A 22,451-nucleotide genomic window follows, 5' to 3' on the forward strand; every position below is an offset into this window, starting at 1 on the left:
TAATTGAAGCTGACCTTTACTTCACATATAGTACCTACTCGTATGATGAATAGTGGGGTCCGAGTTAAAAGCCGATTTCGTTGTTATTGTTGGGTTCTCTCTTCTTGGGTTGTGAATAGTCGAAGTAATAAGCAAAACAGCAAGACTATTAGACATAATGTGTGTATTATATAAAAACTATTTTCGCTTCATATTCATTTCGTTATCCATCGTTATGCATTGGACCATGTTGCTTAACGCGTAGTTTAGTTATTCGAATGTACATTTTTGTCTATATATGTTTAAGGATAGAACGCTACATTCAACAACAAACACTGGACAGCTGCTCTGCAGCGAAAATCAGGAGTCTATCAAATGAGTTTTTTTGTTTCGTTGCTGCTAGAATAATATCATTGCGGGAGTACGTATCAATGAGAAGGATAGGCACGCTGAATTTATGTCGTAAACATCGCTATAGAATTGTATGGACTTTGTGACTCCCCGATACGTAAAATTCGGAAGTCATAAGCTCCTCCTGCAAATTCATAGCATTCGATAATCGCGAACATGCCGTAAGGAAAAATGCCATTATGGAAAAGGAAAAAATATCAAATAAAAAACGAAAAATAGTTAAAACAAACATCCATCGCATAGCAGTATGATATTGGTACCAGGAATTCCTTGCTGTTGTGTATGTATATGTGGAAATAGTATCTTTTGGTACGAACGGCAAGGAAATATGAAAATCCGTAACTAGGTTTTTATAAAATTGTTTTATTTGTGTTATCTAGCATTATCACCGTAAATCATAAGTATTCTAGGTTTTATCAATTATTAATTTCACAGCAACATGCTTTGAAAGTAAAGGTGAAGACTATGTCAGCAATAGTGTGTATTTTCGTTAACTTTCGCCAGCTCCCGCTAGGTTTTTTTGCGATATTTCTTTCCGCGGTTCGGTTGCTGAGATATACTGCAGGGCATGTAGTGCAAGCTACCAATTGGTTGAATTTGCTGCGCACAAAATAATAGAAAAACTTTTTGTTTCGTTCGATTCACCATATTTTGCATTTCGCGATGCCTGGAGCACACGTGGTTTTGATTGCGATGGAACAGAAGCATTTTATGTTTTCGTTTCAATGTGAAACAGTTGCCTTGAAATTAAACCGAAGCCCAAATATTCGGTAAAATCAAAACACACAACAAATAACGAAACAAAATCAAACCAATTCGCAATTCGCTTTTAATATGCCATCACCATGTTCTCATAAAATCCATTTCAACAGTAGTCATCAGTGGACGTCATCAGAGAGTATTAATCATTGCAATTTCATCAACATTCGACCGCTAGAGCTTTCGGAAGACGCTGAAACATAGTAATTACACAGATAGAAACATTGAACAAGAAAAAAACATATACGCCAAAGCAAATGCCTCAAAGCAATCACGTAAAATTGTCGATATTAAGCTACAGAACCAGCAAGGAGTACAGGAACGTCTTAAACCAAACCAGAACACTGATGGGATGCGAATTTTAACGTAAAAGATTCCTACTCATCTACACACACTTTCAATACCTAAGATGGATGTGGATGGACTAAGAGATAAATCGAAGTATTTGTACAAACACCAAGCTGAACACGATGGACGATGGAGAAACATGGTATGGCAAAATTGGCTTTGAGTTTAATAGTTAATGGCTCTCCCCCCCCCTAGCTGGCATTCAAGTCATTCATAATCAGGATGTTCTGCATGTAGGCAAGACTATTGGGAGTTTGTGTGTAATTTTGTTTCGTTTCTATTTAAACAAAAAAATATCAGCTCATTCCATCCAATAGACGTTTCCGGATAAGAGAGCAAAGCGTAGCGTGTTTAATGTGGACTTTGCGCGATAAAATTTTGTTACCTTCTGCCTAGTTACGCATTGCTAATTAATTCGTGCAGTATTTAGAGCAGTAGAGTGTATGCCGGTTGCGGATGGGCAAAATCTTTCTGATGAGCATCCATCATCATCCCGCCCATCACAAACACGATTGGAACATCTTGCTTGGGAAATCCAGTAGGAACTCATTTTAGCCATTTAGCTTAACAGAAAGAGAAACCGAAATGGGTTAGGATGCGAAAATTTATAAACCTTTGATAAAAAAAACACACACACACACACAAAGGTAGCACACTTACACATTCACACATACTGATTAGATTTCATAAGATCGAAACAAAAGAAGAAACATGAGCGATGGAACAAACAAAACTCACACCGTCAGCAAATAAAAATAATCCGTAACAAATAAACAAAGCTGTGTTTTTTTTTCTTCTTTCAACCATGTTCTTTCCTTATTGTGCAAATTAAAACTTTTACTTTTATTGTTTTTATCCATTTTCTTCCTGATTCATCTTTCTCACCCGCCAGTTTATTACTCCCTTCTCCGTTCACTAGTTCTCATTTCGTATTTCATTTTTAAAATAACTATATAATTGATTCGTCCGTCGTCGTTTTTCTTTTTTTTGTTTAAGTTTTCAATTTTGTTTTGCATTTTTGTATATCACACATTTCTCTCATTTGCGCAAACCTTCCATACTTATATGCTATGAGCCTTACTACCTATGTGTTTTACCTAACTCTACTCTTCCTCTAATCGCCATAGCCGTTCCTTGCCTTGCTCTCTTCCCTCCCCTAGTGCATTGGGGGCGCCTTTCTTACCACAGGTGCACCTAACGACGGGTAACGGGCTCAGACGGTAACAGTAGTAGTTTTGTTTTGTTTTCGTTGTACCTGTCCCATCCCTACTTGAGTAGCATGCAGCAACACGCTTCCCTGTCTCGTTGCACTCTACCATCGCTCTTTTCCCAGCAAAAACCTATACCCACTGGGCTAGGGTTCGCGATCTTTTCTTTTACCACCCCACACTTGATCGTGGCAGATAGAAGATCATTTTTTACACTCTTTGCGATCTTCGCTTTTTTATGTCTTTTTTTCTTCCCTCCTCTCTTTGCTATCTTACTTTTCTATAGTTTACCACTTACAGTAAGTTACACTATAGTTTTTGTTTTCATTAATAATAATTCACTCATTCTCAATCTCGTTGCTCTTTCTCTGTTGCATTGTGAGAGTTCTGCAATTTGCTTTGCACAGTTTGTTTGTTGCCGCATTTCGAATGTACTCCATTTGCTGTCGCTTTGCTTATGTTTTGCGCGGTTTCCATTTCTCACACGAATTATTTCTAGAATTCATTACCGAAAATAGTAATTCTTAAATAATTGGCTTCTCTTCTTCCAGCTAGAGCTCGTTCCTCAAATGTTACAGTGCTCACCCACCCATTTTCACCCACCTTAACCTTAGTTTTGTTGTGTGATAGTAACTTACTCGCTAGGACAGCGCTTAACGGCTAGCTTTCTTAAAGAACTATCTTCCCGCCTTCCCGATACCGTATGTATCAAAACAAACCGCTTGGCAATAGCACGTTACTGATCTAGGTCTAGGGTTGTATTCTTTGCCTTTACACGTCCCCAGCACACAGGATCCTCCTTCGCGGGCTTCTTTCGATGGTGTCGTTTTGTGTATTCTTCAACCGAAAATTAGTTCGCATGATCGCCGTGAAACAACAGCTGTTCACAAATCTACTTCATATTGTGATTTTATATTATGCGATGGCCAGTTTTTCGCAACAATGTCTAACTGTATTCCTCGAACAGTATGGCTCTCCACCGTAGTACACATCTCTTTCGTCCCGTTTTTTTTTTCAAACTGCCACTAACGATACATCAGGAGGCAGTTTATAAGAAGCCTGCAAGCCCTACAGCACACGAGCCTTTCAGTCGAGAGAATTACCATGTCTATTGGGGACAAAGGAAAACACTGTATTACAAAAAAAACAAGGATGTTTCCAAGAGAAATAAAAACCCTAACTGCTATTCTTCGATCACCGTTGTTTTTTAGCGAGCAGTTTCATATGAATTTTATTTCTCTAATAATACATTCCCTCAGGCCTCACTAAAGACAAAAATAAAACGACTTATGTTCTTGTACACTGGAGCATTTGGCCACTGCTGCTTTCACATTCAGGTTTTATTTCTTTGTGTTGTTTTTTTATCGTTTTTAAACTCACACACACACACTGACACACACAGCATACACACACACACACACACATGCACTTATGCACAACCGCACAAACACCCAGGATGATCCCTTTTAGTTGCAAACAATTGATCGCCCCATGAGTGCCTCATGTGGTATGAATGGAAGATTGTGGATCTTCTGTTCCTGGTCTGTTTTATTCCATTTTTGTTTTTCAACCATTCGATTCGCAAAATCCCCGCTTCCGTATGCTTTCATAGTTCCACGCGTTGTACAACATTCAAGCGCATCCTATCATACATATCATGCGTTAAGTTTAAGTTCTCGCAAGTCTTTGTTTTACCAACAATCGATCGAAACAAAACGAACGATTCGAACGAGTAAGAGATGAGTCGGTCACCGTTCCATCTTTTTTTCTATCCAGCAAACATATTGCTCTCGTTTGGCGGAGCTATTCGTCGTTAGATTTCCACGTTCCGGGAGTGGTACACGGACAGCCAACATTTTTAAACAAACGGTAACATAGGAAACAAATCGAAAGCCACATTACTTTCCTTTCCTGAGATGCTACTGTGCGGGAGGAAATGTTGTACAAATGGTATTTGGCGCCCATTCTTAATCAGCCACAAATAGTTTCTTCTCGAACATTCCTTATTGAACTATCGCACCCGAATGCTATCTGCCTATACGTACATACCAGTTGCAGTTAATGCATTCGCTGTGTTTGAGAACTGCAGCTGTTTTTCTTTGCTTTCTTCACTCCGGCAAACGGTCATATTCATCGCACACATTTATATTACTAAAATTTTAATCAAACCCCTACTGCCCTGCCCTCTGTCTCTGTCAACTCTCTTTCTCTCTGTCTGTCTTCAATTCACCAAATATTCTCTAACATAACCTATGCGTACGAGTTCTGCCTGTCGATGAATCATGCACAGCTTTGTTTTATCTAATAACTTACACACTCGACGCTCGCATAAACTTACGTACAATAGTAATTTCATTTTTGTTATCCTTGCGTGTACTAACCAGCTTAGCGATGTTTTTTTCATTCTGTCCTCAATCTTTCAATTTATCTAACCTTTCCCATGTGCTCTTTACTAGCGAAAGAGGTATTTTTTCTCTTTTAGTTGTGCGTTAATTGGTATAATAAATATATCACCACCATTCTGCTCTTGGATATTTTCGATTCCACATTACACATTACGAGAATCGAATCTTTATGCATCCTCCTACCAGCTCTGTGAATTGTTATAGCGGCATCGCACCTCAAACACCCGTAACATCATCGTCATCGCATGGCCCGAGTGGTTTTGTATCAGCTTTCCGCGCCAAAATCGTTCAAAACCATCGCTACTCTTTCGCGTGTATTGGTACACAGTCCGCACAATGTCCGTTTTTTTCCGATCCACATACAAGCATGCATGTGCCCTCATTTGTTACCTTTCGTTTCTCTCCATAGTGGTGCTCTAGGTGCAAATGGTAGTGCATTTCGTCTATATGTAATGTCTTTTCCCTCTTTCTTCAAATATGTCGTTCAACATTACCATCGGTGTTGTTGTTACCAGTACCGGAAACACAATAAAGAGCATAAAGATAAACATATCTTTACGCGATTCAATGGAGTACCGTTTTAAAGAGCATTTATACATCCTTCCGTGCAATAGCAACAAGTTATACTTCCCCTTGCGCCTTAGGTGCGTTTGTGCCTGTTCCGAAAACATGTCCATGGATTGGATTTTTTTGGAAACCCAAATGGGTTAATGCGCTGCCAAATAACGAAATTTAAACAGGGGGACATGTTGTTATCCTTTTCCATTACACACGCTATTAAATCGTAGTTCCTTTCGTATGCAAAACGGGAGCAAGAAGAAGAAATCAGCCGCGCCTTTTTTTTTTTTGCTTGATCAAAAACAAGTCGGAGAAGCGAAACATACAAAAAGGAAAAAGAAATGATCCCTGTTTTTCTTATTTTCAGGTGCAAACAACCCTCTTCAAAAATTTCATTACCCAAACACTCCTTAATCCATCTCTTTTTCTAATAACTGGTTTACTTTCCGCATGTTTAGCTGAACAGGAACATTTTGTTTCAATAAGAGATTTAACATTATACCCGATCAATCAGTCTTCTGCGGATGATCTGTCACGAAACTGATCACAAACGAAACAAATATCGTACAAGACATGCACATTGCTTAATGTACAAATTAAAAGATGGATAAACGGACGCAGTAACAAAGCGACATTATCTGTTATCTATACGGAAATGTGTGTTTCGCCTTCCGGTTCCGTTCTAATTTCCAAATTAATGAAAAGTTGCACTACAGGTGCGACAGGGAGTAAAGAAAAAGATGTTGAACAATTAGTATGAGCGACATGTACGTTTTCTACTTCAAAGTTCTGTTTATAACCGCCAATAAATCTTGTGGCATGGCGGGAAAAGTTTATAGCACAATAAACATTGTCCTCACTAAGGGAATAACTTATCATCAGATAGAAATTGATTGATTTTTGAACCTTTCTTTTATAAACGATTATTTTTGCACCTTTAAATGGGTGAGTCTTCTTTTAGCGGACTATGTCCGTCACTTGCACCATTTGTTGTACATAAGCTGCTGGCACGCACAGCATCGTCTTTTTGTTGTACACTCATACCGCCATCGCCAACACCTGTTATACTTTCGGTTATTTCTGTGCTCGTTATCGTTACATGCTCCGTTAAGCGAACTTTCGCGGGCTTTGTCTCCGATGGATCATTTTCATCGTCATTAAAGTTTAGCTTGTGCTTTAGCAAAGTTCGGCTGGTATGTAGTCGGGTGGTAACGCTAGAACTCTCTTCGTCATTATTTGTACAAACATCTGCGGTCGCGTCTTCTGGAATGAGGGAACATGTGTCATGCTCAATGTTCATGGTGGCTGCTATTTCCGTGCTCCTGTCTGCTACTGTTGTTGCATCAAAATCAGTATTTGTAATAACGCTAGCGTGCGGAAGATTACCATCACTGCTTCCACTGTTGCTGATATAGGGTTCATTGCTTAGAGTTTTTGTAATCATCGGCATCAACATTGTTGACATTGGCGAAATAACACCACCACCGACCATCGACGATGATGAGGACGGAGATAGATCATCGGCAGTGGACCGATGGGAAAAGTTAATCATACCAATGGTATCGTTATGGTTATTACTATTACTACTACTACTGGTGGACGATGTCGATAGTAACATTACTGCGGACACTGGTGAGGCTAGAGTTGCGATCGCACTGGTCGCCCCAACGGTAGCAGCTAATGTGCACACGGTCGTGTCCGTTCCGTCATCACTGGAAGGAACTAAGATTGATGGAATGCTGCTCGTGGCAGTAGTACAGGTTTCGATGGTCGTTACCGTACAGGTTCTTATTGCTGCCGATGATTGCTTAGTTGCGGATGGAACTATACTCTCACGGGTATTCGTTTGCATGTTGCTCAACTGTTGCTTTTTCGTCCTAAAGGCGTTTATTGGCAGGAATGATGTCATTGGTGCTGCGCTCGCTGCTGTCGACGTCTGGTAGTGATGTTGATGACGATATGGACGCTGCTGTTGGGCAGCAGTTGCTGCCGCTGCAGCGATAGCCACCGCTATCGCATTCGCCGTTGTCATATGATGAGTAGAAGAAGACTGTTGCGACTGGTATGTCGTCGGATTTAGCGGAAGACGTTGATGACGATGGCTGCCACCTAAAACCATAGCGCCACCTCCATCGCTTATACCGTTCGAATGAGCAACCATTAGCTGGGACGACGAAACCACTGTTGCCGAGGGTTGCCGTTGAATACCTTTGTTGTTCAGCGTCGCTGTGGCCGCGGCAACCATTGCCGCAACAGCCGATGTGCTTTTGGTCGAATTATTGTTGCCAAGCAGTAGAGATCCCACGCTGTTTGATGCAACAGCAGACGTGGCGGACAGGTTGTCAATCGAGTTCGAAGGTAACAAAGCTCCTGATCCAACACCAGGAACAGGAAGATTTGGCATCAAGCAAAAATTGTTTTTGTTGTTATTGCCCGGTATTGCTGAAGTAGGCGACGATACAATGTTTAAGAGACTGTTGTTAAAATTTTTCATATTACTGATACTAGCGTGATTCTTAGTGCTGTTGTTATTGGTGCTTGGTTTTATGCCGGTGTTGATGTTGTTGCTGGTAGAGTAACTTTTCAATAGTTCTCATTGCGTTTGGTACTGTGGCAATGTCGCATACATCACGGGCTGCTGTGATGATGCTGCAGCCGCTGCTGCTGCCGCTGCTGCACCGTTCGTTGCTAAACCTGGAACAGATTGCATGCCCCAGGATGCTGCCATGTTCGGTTGCATCATACGATATCCTACAACAAAGGGAAAACATGTCAAACGTTACAATTTGTGTAAATTAAAGCGTATCAATCTTTTGTTTATACTGTTACACAAATAAATTCGTAAATGAAAAGTTTAATTCATAACAACTATCTGTTTATCCTGTAAGCAATCGTATTGGATAATAAAGCCTTAACTATATATCTCTCCTACACTTCGAAAGAACCTTAGCACTTCGATACACTGTGTAAGTCCTTACTGCAGGGATAAAAGTATACATGTTAATCTAACCGCTAGCTTTGTACAGTACTTTAATATTACAACTTTAGACAGCACAGCAATGCTTTTCATCGCACTTTTTAATCAGCTATTATCAGCTAGCAGCAAAAGAAAAAATTAGGGGCATAGTCTGATAAAAAAATTTGTTGATGACAATTGCACTTGTTCTCAAGCTTTGCTCAGGAATCTTAAGCAGACTATGTTATACATTGTTTACTTACCTGCTGTTCCAGTTTGCTGGGGAGCTGCAGGAGCGTAAGCTGTTGGGTAAGTATAATACCCCTGTTGCATGTATTGTGTCTGTATTTGTGGGTATCCTCCCTAAAAGCAAACAACAAAGCATTTAAATGTTTGCAGTAATTAAAACAAGAACATCAGTTTATCGACTTATATGTCATGGTACTTACAGGAAACCAGTATGCCATTTGACCGTATGCGGCTGCAGAATAAGGGTACTGAGCGCCGGCTGCAGCCGCCGCTGCCGTGGCCTGAGTGAGCTGCGGATTGGCACTGTGCTGCTGAGCAACAGCGGCAGCAGCTGCCGCAGCGGCCGCAGCATTAGGCTGCATCGGTTGCAATGGGCTGACGATGCCGTTCATATTCATTCCAATCATACCGGAGGCGGCAGCCGCAGCAGCAATCGCCGACGCATTCATTCCGTTGCTATTCACGTCGCCACCATTCTCCTTGCCCCAGTAACATTTGACCGGAAATCCCTGCACCTCACTGTTGTGTGTACCTTCGATGGCGCGCGCTGCTGACTCTTTGTTCGCAAAGCGAATAAACGCGTAACCTTTGTCTTTGAACACTCGAGTGTCGTTAATGTGCCCAAATTGGATGAAATGCTTATGAATTAGCTCGTCCGTGATCGCATTTTGCGGAAATCCACCGCAATAGACGGTCGTATTGGTTGGACTGGTATTGTTGTAGATTTCCTCAAACCCTGGCGTCTTTCCACTTTTAATTCCTGTTGGGTTATTAAAAGAGTAAATGAGCATCAAAAACATGCATGCATTAATAAAGTTCACTGTGCATGCAATGGTGCAATTGCCAACGAGAATTATTACCTTTAGAGTTTTCTCTAGGTGCCGGTGGCTTCCGAGTCGACCAGTTCGTTCTTATGGAGCGCGATCCGAGCCACTGGCCGTTCATCATCGCGATGGCGTGTTCCGCCTCGGCTTTCTTCACAAACGAAACGAACGCGTACCCCCTCGACTTGAGCGTTTGTGGATCCCGCACAATGCGGCAATTAGAAATTTCTCCAAAAGGCGCGAAAGCCTCCCGCAGCGTTTCGGTGTCAATTTCCGGGCTGAGATCGCCCACGAAAATGTGATGATGTTGGCTCGTATCCGTTTTCGGCTGGTTTCCGGCGCTCGTTGCCCAATTAACCCGTATTTCCTTCTTCAGGAACATTCGTTTGTTCATTGCAGCCAATGCTGTCTGGGCCGATTGATGATTATCGTACTCAATGAAAGCGAAAGGATCGATCGTTCCTTCGCGTATAATTTTACAACTCTTAACTGTGCCCATCTGACTGAAAAGTGTGCATAGCAGCTCCTCCGTTACCGTTGTGTCGAGGCTGCCCACGTAAAGCGTCTTCGGGTACGAATCTTCTGTCATTTTGCTAGCTTTCTATACAGCGTCCACACAGCCAACTTAGGTATCTATTAAAATTATTCTGTAAACCTACAGTAGAGTTCACAGTTTTCGTTATCTTCAGGGTGTAATTGTTAAACGCTTTCTTTCTTTAAACTGTTTCTTGATAACTTTACAGAATTCGTTTTTGCCTGGTTTGTCCAACCGAGCTAAGCCTTGCAGCACTCAATGTGTGTTTTTATCGTCGTAGCCCACTTCGAACCACTTATACCATGCACGATAAATCCTAAACAGGTCGTTTTGTGCTCCTTCCACGCACTAAAACACAAACACACACGCACAATTCCGTGTATGCGAGCAAGCGCGCGTAGATTGTGGCGGACTGTGCAGCCTGCTGGGTTTCCTCTGTAGATTCTATGGGGATGAGAGCGTTGGGAGAGACTTGAGATTTCACAAAAACACACCTTTTCCTATTATCGCGGATTTGTACCTTTCTCGACGTTGTTGTTTTAGTGTACTCACACACACACACGCCGCTTGATTTGGTTCGCTGACAATTTTCACTGGCTCTTTTATGCCGGTCAGTCACTGCGGCTTTTTTCACGGTAGTTCTACCTTCTGCACGCCAGTGTGAATGACTAGTTCTCCCAATATCACTTGATTTACACGCTCCTTCAGCACACCACAGACAGCCTTTACAAGGCTCCTTACAGCCTGACGGTCAAATCGCGATTACACCTATTATTTCGCGAAATATTCCCGCTCAGCTAACCAACACTTTGAAAACGTTACACCAGATTCACTTTTTCGTGGAACCCTAGAAGAAAATCTAGAATCAAGAAGAAAAACACAAAACGTATTTAACGCCATCAAATCTGTATCATTGCGATTGTCACCTCATCCATCCGAAATCTCTCACACATGCACACATCTGTTGTATACGCCGCTTTCGCTATTCTTTACCACTTTCTGTCCTCTACTTTTCTCCCATCTCACACACACACACTACGGTAAAAGCTTGTACCTTCAACATTCAATCTGCACCGCACTCTTCAGCACGGCGCTCGTTCAAACAACCACAACACCACACCACCACTACCACACCATAGGCACACTCTGTTGAGCACAAAGCCCCGAATGCTCCCTATTTTCACCTCAAATCAAATTTATATCATTTTACTACAAAGCGATCATTACGCGTGATAATGCTTTATCAAGGGTGTATTTTGCAATGCTCATAAATTCACAATGTATAAGAATTTAAATAATTCACTAGAGTGTGAACCTAGCTAGGGTATATTGGATAAGCTTTCGCCCGGTCCAGGCTGCAGCTACTACCCAATTGACCAACCACCACCGTCGGCTCCTTTCTTTTTTCCAGCACACCAAAGAACAAACACGTACCACCGCCAAAAAACTATTGAGTTGCAGCTTCAGCTCCAGCTTTGGGGCAAGCGATTCGCACGCTTTTGTTGTGTACTTCGTCAGCGGCTCTAGTTTCACTTTCCCGTAGCCAAATACACAGCTTCTTTCTGTACGGCGGATAAAATGAAATATTCACTTTAACCGGACGGTCCGTTCTCGTTTTCTTCCAGGCTTCTTGCTTCTACACTCTGCTTCGCTTCTTCTTGTTAAAAAATTCGATTTCATACGCTTATGTTGGCAGCATTGCAAAGCCCGGTGAAAAGATCTCCATATTCTGCGATATTAACATTTTGAAATTTGTTAACTGCAATTACCGCCTGTTGTTTGATTAATACATGTAAAATATCGCATATTTAGATTTATTCAATATTTCAATAGCGATATGCTAGTACTCTGATGCGCTTCAAATGGTTAGAAACAAAAATAAAATATAAACTGAGTTGGAGAAATACATAACAGGCTATAGACGAGTGAGATTTGTCCAAATTCACAGTGGAACAAAATCATGTTCTACCTTTCACATCTTTTGTTGTTTTCTTTCAAAGGTATTCAAAAGAATACAGCGAATATTTATAATTTTATCGAAATATTTTATTTTAGAACAGAAATACATGACATGTTCTTATATTCAAGAACTATTTGAGGAAGTTTTATTGGGGCAGTTCATTTGCACACGTTCATGCAATGATGATTCCGTTACTTGGACAATGTAAAACACCCGAAAAAAAGCATACGTCAATAAGACGTAAGACGGCTTGGGAGTACGGGAAAACAATACAACGTGAACGGGAAAGGTATATCGTCTGCAGCAAACGTTTCGTGAAACGTTTTATGCGTAATGAAGTCAGTCATCGTCATCGTTCAATCTCGATAAAAAACAGCTGCTCCCAGTCTTCGATTGTTTACACTGCTAAAATAGCCGAAAAATATGTGTAAAAACACAACCCGCATCACACCGTAATTTGGAAATTCGCGTAACTCGACACTCAACAAAACTATGCCATAAAACAGGCCCGAGAAAGTCGGTGTTGTTGTGTATCTAGAATCTGTTTTTGTGTTCGTTTGACAAATAGGAAAAAGAAAGTTACCAATTTGTCAGCCGCTTGGTTATCCCATAACTGTATAACTTTCCCTATAACAAAAAACCGAATAGCGGCCTACAACAGTGCAGTTTTTCAATGGGTTAATACATGATAAGTGAATCGTAAACAAATGTCGTTCGTATAGCGGAACAATAAGTGTATTGGCGTCCTCGTTTCCGTCTCGCATGTCAGTAAGGACTATAGAAACATGTCCTTACAACCGTTGCCTTAAACACCAGCTCTTACATACTCCGAAGCCAATCTGGCGAAACCGATTGTTTGGATGGAACAATAGGGATCGCTTGTTCATTACAACAAATCCCTCCACTTGCGACTATCTCCATCGATCGGAAAAGCGACCGTAGAGCCGTTAGCTGCCTATGGCTGCTTCTGCTGACGCTCAAAGTAATTGCCGTCGTACGGCCATCTTCACGACCATCGTAATCGATCCAGGCGTTCGGAAAAGAGGCACGCATTATCAAAGAAAGAAACGCTGGAGTAAAACTTCATCCGTAGCACGATAGGGCAGCGTACACAACACCGTCAGCGGCTGCATTATGGATGGACCGAAGGAAGCGGACGATGAAGACCGGACACATCCGCGGGTCATTATTCACATCGATATGGACTATTTTTACGCTCAAGTAGAGGAAGTACTGAATCCTGCCCTTAAGGATAAGCCGTTTGCGGTAAAGCAACGTTTTTGTGTAGTAACATCGAACTACATTGCACGACAGCAAGGCATCAAAAAGCTGCAGCCTGTGAAGGAAGCGCTTGCCATGTGCCCAGAGCTGGTGCTGATCAATGGAGAAGATATTACCAAGTACAAGGAAATGTCGGTACGTATAAATGAAGTCATGCATCGATTTACGCCACACGTCGAAAAGCTCGGGCTGGATGAGAATTACCTGGACGTAACGGATTTAATTGCCGAGCGGCTAGAACAACTGGAAGCGACTGGTGATAGCGCTGATCACTCGCACCTTAACTACGTCGAGGGACTCATCCATCCTACGCCGGATAGAAATGAATGCGCCGAGGTGACGCCGTTTCGAGAAACTGATCGAGACCTTTTCCGGCGATGTTGCCATTGTGGCTGTGATCGAAGACTTATACTGGCAACTCACCTAGCGAAAGAGATACGTGACAGCATATACAAGGAGCTGGGGCTGCGCTGTTGTGCCGGAATCGCACATAATAAGCTGCTGGCAAAGCTGGTTGGCGCAGTAAACAAGCAGAACAAGCAGACGGTGCTGCTTCCCACGGAAGGGAGCATGTTCGTGGCATCGCTCGGTTCGGTTCGCAGTCTTACCGGGATAGGAGAAAAAACCGCCCAAACCTTGGCAAACTGCTGTGGTATAAGCACCGTGACAGATCTTCAGTACGTTGAGTTGGACAAGCTTGCTAAACACCTAGGCTACGAACAGGCAGTAAGACTGAAGCAAATTGCGTTCGGTCGAGACGATACGGCCGTGAAGCAGACGGGTAAACCGAAATCAGTCGGCCTAGAAGATTCCTGCCCATCCATATCGGTGCGTGCGGATGCGGAAGAAAAGTTCCGCCATCTGCTCGTGCGGTTGGTGAAAAACATCGCCGAAGACGGTCGGGTGCCGATCGCTATAAAGGTTACCGTGCGCAAGTATGATGCAACGAAGCGCACCACACACCGTGAATCGAAACAAGACAAACTGCTTCCCTCGATGTTTCGCCATGCTAACGGGCGGCTGATATTGGCGGACGGTGCACAAGATAAAATTCTCGCCATCGTCATGAAAGTATTCGAGCGGATGGTTGATCTGCGCCAACCGTTCAACATCACGCTGCTGGGGCTGTCGTTCTTCAAGTTTCAGGAGCGGCGCATCGGTAGCAAATCGATTGCTAATTTTCTAATAAAAAAGTCCGACATCGAGGTCCAGTCCATAACCAATCTTAGCAACGAATCGATCACGCTCAGCGATATCAGCTTTTGCTCGAACAAGTCGTCGCTTTCGGCAATGGATTGTGAACCATGCTGTTCCTCCGATGCAGGCTCGATCGCGTCACAATCCGGCTCGGAATCAGATGCGGAACCATCGCCAAAAAAATCTCGTCGAGTTGTGTTTCAGGCGCATCGACACGGCACAGGTACGCAGGAACGGCGTTACGGGAACAGCAGTGAACCGGACGAAACCACACTAAGCAAGCTGCGAGTAGCCGATCTACGATTGAATTCCAAAGAGTACGATCAGGACCATCCAGCCACGGTTGTGTCGTCCGGTTCTCCGATGGATGTGTCCGCACAAACCGGACCATCGAAAATGTCATCATTCTTCCGAGAGCGTTTAGCTACAACGTCCGATCAACTTCCAAGCCCATCCACACCGGTAAGCAGTAAACCGATCGACAGCGTGGCAGGCGGTTGCAGTAAAATGGAGGTTAGTGTTTTACCTGCATCGAACAACATTCCTCGCCGCGACCGTGTCGGATTCGGAAGGGACCAAACGCAGAATAAAAATCATAGCAAAAGTACAAATCTCCTGCCGCCCAACGTGGACCCGGAAGTGTTTGATGCACTGCCGGATGATGTACAACAAGAGCTACTTAGTAACTGGCGTAGGGCGAATGGCGGTACGGTAGCCAGCAGCAGTGCAGGATTAGGCCCTAGTAAAGCAAACTCCAACCCAGGCAGTGTGAGCTCAAGCAGTACTCACAACAATTCCACCACTAATAATAGTAGCACTAGTAACAATAGTAGTACTCCAGCAAATGCTGCCGCAACTGGTAAGGGTAGCTCTAAAAATACTTTACATCGCTACTTCGTTAAAAACACGTAGCATACATTATGTCCAGTATCTTCAGAGTATGTTATTCTTTCGTCTACTTTTTTTTATACACTCCAACGTCCCGAACAGCGTTTGGGGCACAGCTTTTCTGGGGTCAGATGTTTTTTTTTTTCGTTTAGCCCGTGCAGTTGATTTTCGGCAACGCGCTCTCTAATTCCTTTCACACTAAAGGTACGGAAATGCTAAGTTTTAGATCCTCTCTAACGAATAGTTGTGAAGAATTATTGTTAATTTTGTCTTCGTTTTCTGTTTTGCGTGATGAATTTTGGTATAAGCTTTGAAATGATAGGATTTGTTTTACTGTTGAGTTTTGTATACCTCTACGTGCATTTTTGTCCTCTTTATCTTATGTCAACAAGAAACTCGCGATAAAACGCCAGCTGGTTCATAAATTCTGTATTAATGTTCAGTTTCTTCTATGGCTCTGAACAGGTCCAACAGCGCCTTGTACATACTTACTAAAACCACAAACATTTCATCGTCTAATAGCCGGTAGTTAAACACAGCGGTTTCGTTTTTCGCACATCGATCATTTACAAAAGTCATTCCCGCCTGAGAGAAAGAGAGTTGAGTAAGAAGAAAAAGCATCAAAATGTTTAATAGTAAACAAAAAAGCTATAACAATTTGTTAAACAAAACTTCCTGCTTAATCGCTCTTCTTTTCATCCGAAAACTATGTGCCCAATTTCTTACCGTTGCCTCAGTACTGCACTGCACCGGGCACAGATGGGGAAAGTCTTATCGTCTTGCTCCGAAACTAAATATCTACGACAACGCTGACATAGCGGTTTGTCCGATTTTTCGACGGTTACTGCAAATCGATTTTCACTGGCGGATGCTTTACGGAGCGCTACAGAACCCACCTGTAGCAATTCACAGAGTTCTGTCGTGGTTTCCCGTTTATTCAAACTTGGATGCAGCGTCGCTAAGAGGGCGAGATCGTTTTCGTCACATTCTATCGCGACTTCCAGTAACCAGGAGTTCACGTTCAGTTGTGCCTGCTGATGATAAACAACATGACGCAGTTCGAGAGCACACTCAACAGCGTGCACCGACTCTGAAGCAGCAGGCAGAGCAACATTGGTCGTGTTTTGTTTTGCTTTGTAGAAATGATCTTTCTCTGTAATAAAAGTAATGAAATGTAAATCACTTTAATCGGAACTACTACAGAAATGAGGATGTTTTCAGTTTACCATAAAATGTCCAACTTTCTTCTACCAGAAATGGAACGATCGGCCATAGTACTTTGGATAGAATCCGATAAGTATAATCGAGAATCGCTTTCAAATTATTGTGTTCTTCTCTTGTGCCACAGTACAGTCGATCCTTGATCACATGCAGATATAGGCCAGAAAGTGTAGAATGACAGAAGTTGAGTATTATTGCTGTCGATTTATTATGCTGGTACGCATCGTACAATGCAAACACGTTTCGATGAAAATCTTCCAACTGCTGTACATAGAAACGGTCGACGTGATGCAGCATATCCTGCCGAACGGTTTCTTGTTTGCTTCCATTCGTGCTACCATCCGGTGCTACTACTCCGAGCAAAAATTTTAAAATTCCTCGCAGCTTTTGTACATTTTCCGCAGACGTGCCAAGCAGCTTGTGGCTTACAGGAATGGACGTATTTTGAGTGGCATGGGCACAAACCCACCAGCGCAATGCATCGCAACCGTATTGCCGGGCAATTTGCTTTGGACAGATTACATTGCCAAGAGATTTTGACATTTTCATACCATTTTCATCTACAGCGAATCCGTGAACAAAAATGGCTTTGTACGGAGCCTTCCCACGAGCGGCCACGCTGGTAAGCAGAGACGATTGGAACCAACCGGTGAACTGATCTACCCCCTCCAGATACAGGTCTGCGACACGATCGTTGCCTAACACAGACAACCACGATACGCCGGAATCGAACCATATATCAAGAATGTCCTTCCCTTTTTCCAACCTGTCGTGACTTGTACCGAGTTGTGTCAGCAGTTCCTTCGGCACCAGCTCTTCCAAAGAAGCTGTCCACCAGAAATCTATCGTAGACTCTTTTTTCAGACGATCTTCAATAAGAGCAAGCAAAGATTTGCTTACAATCGGTTCCTTCGTAACGGTATCATACAACACTGGAATCGGTACGCCCCATGCACGCTGGCGCGAAATACACCAGTATGGTCGTTTTCTAAGCTGCCCTTCGATCACCTTCTTGCTTACCTCCGAGGAAGCGGGTGGATAGATTTCGACCATATTAATCTCCTCCAAAGCCCGTTGCTTGAGTCTATTTGTATCGATAAACCACTGATCGCTGGCACGTAACATAACCGGTTGCTTTGTGCGCCAATCGATAGGGTAGGAATGTACAATAGTGCTCAATTTCAAGATGGCATCTGTTAAAGCCTCCGTTACCAATTTGTTTCCTTCGGTAAGAGCGTATTTCCCTTGCAGGAATTCGGGTGAACGTTGATTGTACAACCCGCCTTCGTCGATGAGATTCTCAATGGTTATTTGTTGCTCAAGGCATACTAGAAAATCTTCAGGCCCGTGAGCTGGAGCAGTATGTACCAGCCCGGTTCCTTTTTCCGCTTTGACATGCGCTGCTGGCAAAAATGGCAATATTTTCTGCTGGTACAATGGATGACAATATTTTAAAGATTGCAGCTCTGTCCCCGGTATGGTTTGAAGCAACGAAAGGGAAGTTTCCAACTGTGTACCTAAGTAATCTATCAAGTCTTTTCCAACTAACAATATCTCGCCGGCTGACGATTGCACTAAGCTGTAGTCCAGTGCTGGATTGTAACACACGGCCTGATTGGCGGGTAAAGTCCAGGGAGTGGTAGTCCATACCACGGCGTACACCTGTTTGCCTGCCAGACGGTGCTGCTCTATGGCAGGGCAACTAGCACCACCGTTTTCTAAAGCTAGTTTTAAGTACAACGATGGACTTTGGTGTGTCTCATCGTACTCTAGTTCTGCCTCTGCTAAAGCTGACTGTGATGAGGGTGACCAATACACGGGTTTTAAATCGCGATAAATTAGCTTCCGATCGTACAACTCGCTAAACAACCGCAGCTGTGCGCTAATGTATGATGGATCCAGTGATCGATAGTATCCGTGGTCGACATTCCAAGCGCCCGTCACGCCCCAAGATTCGAATCCATTTTTCTGTTTTGCAATTGTTTCCAGAGCAAATTTGCGTGCAGTATTACGAATCTCATAGGCCGTTTTGTGACCTTCGCCCGCAACTTTACGCTTCTTGCGATTGAATGCTTCCATTGCTTTCAATTCTATTGGCAATCCATGACAATCCCAACCCGGCATGTAGTGCACTCGTGTACCGCTGATAATTTTATGCTTTAGGATGAGATCCTTCAAGATTTTGTTCACCGCATGGCCCATGTGGAGATCGCCGTTGGCATATGGTGGTCCATCGTGTAAGATGAATTCGTTCTCGGCGGGCAGAGCGGCCTGGTTCCAGCTATACAGTTCACTCAAACAGTTCTGAAATGCAAATGCTACCATCAGTGCATTACAACTTATTTCATAATCTTCCGTGCAAACACTTTGTTGCTAACGTAAGCATACTACCTTGCGCAGGTGTTCCTCAACTTCGGTTCGTTTTTCTACATTCAATCGGGCCGGAAACTTCGTCCTCGGTAAATTGATAGTGCTGGTGTATTTGATCTCTGTTTTTGGGACACTTTTCGTGGTAAAATAACGTACCGTCGCTCGCCATCTGGTAACCGAACCGTGCCTCATTGGCAACATTTTGCACGCAAACTAGGCACTCGGAATTGTGCTGAATACGCTATGCAGTAGAGTGATTTTGCTCCTCGTTTCTAATGTCATCAAATGCATCTGTCAAAGTGCGAAATGTGTGCGGTTAGCGACAACGAAACTCGGAATCAAAACATAGGCTGCATTTTGTATACAGAGAACACGCTGTTCAAGCGAACTAAAAATGTCGAAAGAATCTGACACCGGGGACGGTAAGCTGAAAGTTCTCGCGCTGCACGGTTATCGCCAAAATGCGGACTCATTTAAAGCCAAGCTAGGATCGTTTCGCAAGTTCTTGAACAAGTATGTCGAGTTTGTGTTTGTATCTGCGCCCCACACTGCAGCACCCCTCGAAGCCGGGAGCGAACCCGATCCAAACCAGCGGAGCTGGTGGTTCAACAAGGAAGATCGAACATTTAAAGGCACTAATCAAGGTGGACCGGCATACGGTTTTGATGAAAGCCTGAGGCATGTGGAGAAGACCTGGCAAACGGAGGGTTGCCATGGATTGTTGGGATTTTCGCAAGGTGCCTGCTTTGTCGGTTTGCTCTGTGATTTGAGTGCAAGAGGGATGACAACCATGAAACCTCAATTCGCAGTTCTGGCGTCCGGCTTTCGATCGGGAAGTTTAGTGCATTTGAACTATTACGAAAACAAGATACAGGTTCCATCGCTTCACATTTTCGGAGAGACTGATGAAATCATCACAAAAGGTAAGAATTGTCACAAGAAGAATCAATCAACTGACATAGCAATGGTGATGTTTAAACACGTTTATCAATTTTGGCAGATATGAGTGAATCTTTATCGGAAACTTTCCTCGACCCTGAAATCGTAACTCACGCGGGAGGTCACTACTTCCCTGCGCAAGCATCAATGAAGGAAACGTATGTGGAATTTTTTCGCGACCAATTGCAACAACACCTTGAAGCCAAAGAACTGCTGAACGCAACGGAAGCGAATAGTTTCCACATTGAGGAACGTGCAGAAATGGAAATACCGCATGAACACAGCGAAAGCGATTCGGATTCCGATTAATAAAACACCACACGGACGGAATTAAAAGTTTGACTCCAGTAAGTTCCATAGAATTCTCCCTAACTTCTTCATTTCATTTCCATAATTTAATTACTCAAAACCATACGAATAAAATTACCCAAAAAAGGAAGTAAGGTGAAGATATACTATCCCTGTGTGTGTGTATAGCATTTCCGTGGCATCCGGACCCGAAAGAAGCGATATATTAGAAGACGTCTTTAATAGCAAATATTAACGCATTTTCGATTGCAAAAAAAATCATAAAATCTCAGTGTGATTGGTTAACAACAGTGTATTGCAGATTTTTCATACTTTTTTGAGTAGAGGGCACGGCGAAAGAATACAACCGTGCGGCTCTTTGTCCGCAATGGACAAGATCACAATTGGTTTTAGCTATGGGGCAAAAAAAAAGTGTTGCCTTAGATGGGAAAATGTTGCTATAAGGATCGAGTAATTTCATGTGCGTGGATGCCACAGATTTCTTCTGGTGTGTAAGTAATGAATGGAAACGTAAATATGTTACAGCGAGAGCAAGAGCTGATTTGCGTATTAAGAAGCACTATGTGGGTTCGACGGCCAAAAAGCGGCGGATAGTTTAGGTATTAGATATTGGTGCGGGAAAGAGAGAAAGACATAGTAATAATGAACGAAATAAAAAAAACCCAATCTCTAGCTTTGGCCTCTTAGGCGAGTTGATCTTGGCCATTTGCGGTGTCCTGGTTTTTCATCACATCGGGTAGATCTGGAGGCAGCGAATAGGGTGTCAGCTCAAGCGATTCGAAATCACCACTTTCGCGTATTGCTAAACCAAGCTGGGCAGGACATTGCGCTTTCGCTGTTACTACTGTGATCCCACAATCCTGCAAAGTTTTATCATCATCCATTAGTATGTTGTCTTTGTTGTATAGTCGTTGATCACGGGGAGGCACTTTGAGTATTCCTTCAATCATTTTCTTGAGCTCGTACACCGGCGTCGTTTCTTTGGCATCGGTGAAAATCGTCGTCTTCTTCCTCCGGATCATCATAAATACATCCTACAAGGAAAGAAAGCTACTGTAACTGGTGGCTACGTTCGATTGATAATCCCTCGTTTCAAAATCGTTTAACGATAAGCCATAGAGCATCCCGGGGTGTTGCAGGTATGCAAGGTGCGTATGTAAGCTAAGCGTAGAAGGGGGAAATCTCCCTCGTATGACATGGCGCCGGTATATATACACAAGACCGCGATAGAAAACGGTGACGAACGGATCGTCCAAAGTTCATCGATTTGCCCCTTTGGTAAAGCTCCATCATGCGTTTGCTGCTTACGCGATCTTATCAGTGACGGAGCTTCTCTGGCTGGAAGGGAACCTTGTTTCCTTCCCGTTTTCTATGACTGCCTGCTGTTTGATACACTTGTTTAAATTATAAAGCTTCAGACTATTCAAGTCATTCCCAAATCGGTGCAGCGTGAATAGTCAAAAATTAAAAACGCGTCGGCTGTGACACTTACCATTTTGTCAAAGCAATTCACCACTGCTGTTGCGCTGATCCTGCGACGACTATCCCTCTATCTGTCTCTGTCTTGCACACTATGTCCTTTGATGCACAAAACTCTGCACACTACTTTAGCGTAGGAGTTCCCTTTAGGAAAACTTGTGTTTCTCTATAAACTGGCCAACAAGTATTTTCTTTAAATACGTCCTTCGTCGCACTGCCTCGGTGCCAAAGACTCACTGCTGGCTGCTACACCTGCCGTTTGCTGATTAGCGCCCAAAAATCAATCCTGAAACAAAACGTCATGCACATGAATAATCATTAATCGGCAGTTGAATGAAAAGCGAAGAAACTTTGTTATTCAAATATCTATTGCCAACGTGCAGTTGTTACTGTAATAAATGTTAATAATTTCGTTAGCAAACCTTGGGAAAATAGATATAATTTACCAGCTCCGCTCCGACTGAATCGTCTGGTGCTTCTTTTATTTTTCTTTTCTCTCTCTCTCCCGATCTCGCTCTGCGCCTGTTGTCAGTTTGACAAATGGACAATCACATTGCATATACAGATAGGTCTCC

General features: G+C 43.0%; 5 protein-coding genes across 7 annotated transcripts; 2 read left to right on the forward strand and 3 right to left on the reverse strand.

The window, feature by feature from the left end:
• Window positions 1–3,672: 3,672 nt before the first annotated feature.
• LOC128298676 (nucleolysin TIAR) lies at window positions 3,673–11,797 on the reverse strand. 2 transcript variants are annotated; one of them, XM_053034448.1, is made up of 5 exons: window positions 11,667–11,797; window positions 9,734–11,091; window positions 9,074–9,633; window positions 8,888–8,987; window positions 3,673–8,419 (listed from the first exon to the last, which is right to left on the reverse strand). In XM_053034448.1, exons 2-5 carry the CDS (start codon window positions 10,284–10,286, stop codon window positions 8,262–8,264), a joined length of 1,371 nt encoding a protein of 456 aa, XP_052890408.1. In that variant the 5' UTR covers window positions 10,287–11,091; window positions 11,667–11,797; the 3' UTR covers window positions 3,673–8,261. The 2 variants fall into 2 exon arrangements, with proteins under 2 accessions (XP_052890408.1, XP_052890407.1); XM_053034447.1 differs by lacking the exon at window positions 11,667–11,797 and having other exon boundaries at window positions 9,734–11,275.
• Window positions 11,798–12,612: 815 nt separating this feature from the next.
• Window positions 12,613–15,815, forward strand: LOC128297209 (DNA polymerase iota). Its single transcript, XM_053032811.1, has one exon. It carries the CDS (start codon window positions 13,327–13,329, stop codon window positions 15,580–15,582), a length of 2,256 nt encoding a protein of 751 aa, XP_052888771.1. The 5' UTR covers window positions 12,613–13,326; the 3' UTR covers window positions 15,583–15,815.
• Window positions 15,816–16,022: 207 nt separating this feature from the next.
• LOC128297208 (isoleucine--tRNA ligase, mitochondrial) lies at window positions 16,023–19,297 on the reverse strand. Its single transcript, XM_053032810.1, has 4 exons — window positions 19,171–19,297; window positions 16,785–19,083; window positions 16,285–16,711; window positions 16,023–16,143 (listed from the first exon to the last, which is right to left on the reverse strand). Exons 2-4 carry the CDS (start codon window positions 18,979–18,981, stop codon window positions 16,134–16,136), a joined length of 2,634 nt encoding a protein of 877 aa, XP_052888770.1. The 5' UTR covers window positions 18,982–19,083; window positions 19,171–19,297; the 3' UTR covers window positions 16,023–16,133.
• A 197-nt stretch (window positions 19,298–19,494) lies between these two features.
• LOC128309710 (esterase AGAP003155) lies at window positions 19,495–20,540 on the forward strand. Its single transcript, XM_053046166.1, has 2 exons — window positions 19,495–20,072; window positions 20,150–20,540. Exons 1-2 carry the CDS (start codon window positions 19,544–19,546, stop codon window positions 20,395–20,397), a joined length of 777 nt encoding a protein of 258 aa, XP_052902126.1. The 5' UTR covers window positions 19,495–19,543; the 3' UTR covers window positions 20,398–20,540.
• Window positions 20,425–22,401, reverse strand: LOC128309711 (elongin-B). 2 transcript variants are annotated; one of them, XM_053046167.1, is made up of 3 exons: window positions 22,323–22,401; window positions 21,890–22,162; window positions 20,425–21,431 (listed from the first exon to the last, which is right to left on the reverse strand). In XM_053046167.1, exons 2-3 carry the CDS (start codon window positions 21,890–21,892, stop codon window positions 21,081–21,083), a joined length of 354 nt encoding a protein of 117 aa, XP_052902127.1. In that variant the 5' UTR covers window positions 21,893–22,162; window positions 22,323–22,401; the 3' UTR covers window positions 20,425–21,080. The 2 variants fall into 2 exon arrangements, with proteins under 2 accessions (XP_052902127.1, XP_052902128.1); XM_053046168.1 differs by having other exon boundaries at window positions 22,299–22,373.
• Window positions 22,402–22,451: the final 50 nt, after the last annotated feature.

Source organism: Anopheles moucheti, chromosome 2, assembly GCF_943734755.1.
Source record: "Anopheles moucheti chromosome 2, idAnoMoucSN_F20_07, whole genome shotgun sequence".
NCBI lineage: Eukaryota > Metazoa > Arthropoda > Insecta > Diptera > Culicidae > Anopheles > Anopheles moucheti.

Coding starts and splice junctions, on each gene's coding strand:
- LOC128309710 (XM_053046166.1), top strand. CDS start 19,544: ATGTCGAAAGAATCTGACACCGGGGACGGTAAGCTGAAAGTTCTCGCG. Junction 20,073..20,149: donor TGATGAAATCATCACAAAAG/GTAAGAATTGTC, acceptor CAATTTTGGCAG/ATATGAGTGAATCTTTATCG.
- LOC128298676 (XM_053034448.1), bottom strand. CDS start 10,286: ATGACAGAAGATTCGTACCCGAAGACGCTTTACGTGGGCAGCCTCGAC. Junction 8,988..9,073: donor AAATGGCATACTGGTTTCCT/GTAAGTACCATG, acceptor GTTTGCTTTTAG/GGAGGATACCCACAAATACA. Junction 8,420..8,887: donor CCAGCAAACTGGAACAGCAG/GTAAGTAAACAA, acceptor CCTTTGTTGTAG/GATATCGTATGATGCAACCG.
- LOC128297208 (XM_053032810.1), bottom strand. CDS start 18,981: ATGGGCCATGCGGTGAACAAAATCTTGAAGGATCTCATCCTAAAGCAT. Junction 16,712..16,784: donor AGAAAGTTGGACATTTTATG/GTAAACTGAAAA, acceptor CTTTTATTACAG/AGAAAGATCATTTCTACAAA.
- LOC128297209 (XM_053032811.1), top strand. CDS start 13,327: ATGGATGGACCGAAGGAAGCGGACGATGAAGACCGGACACATCCGCGG.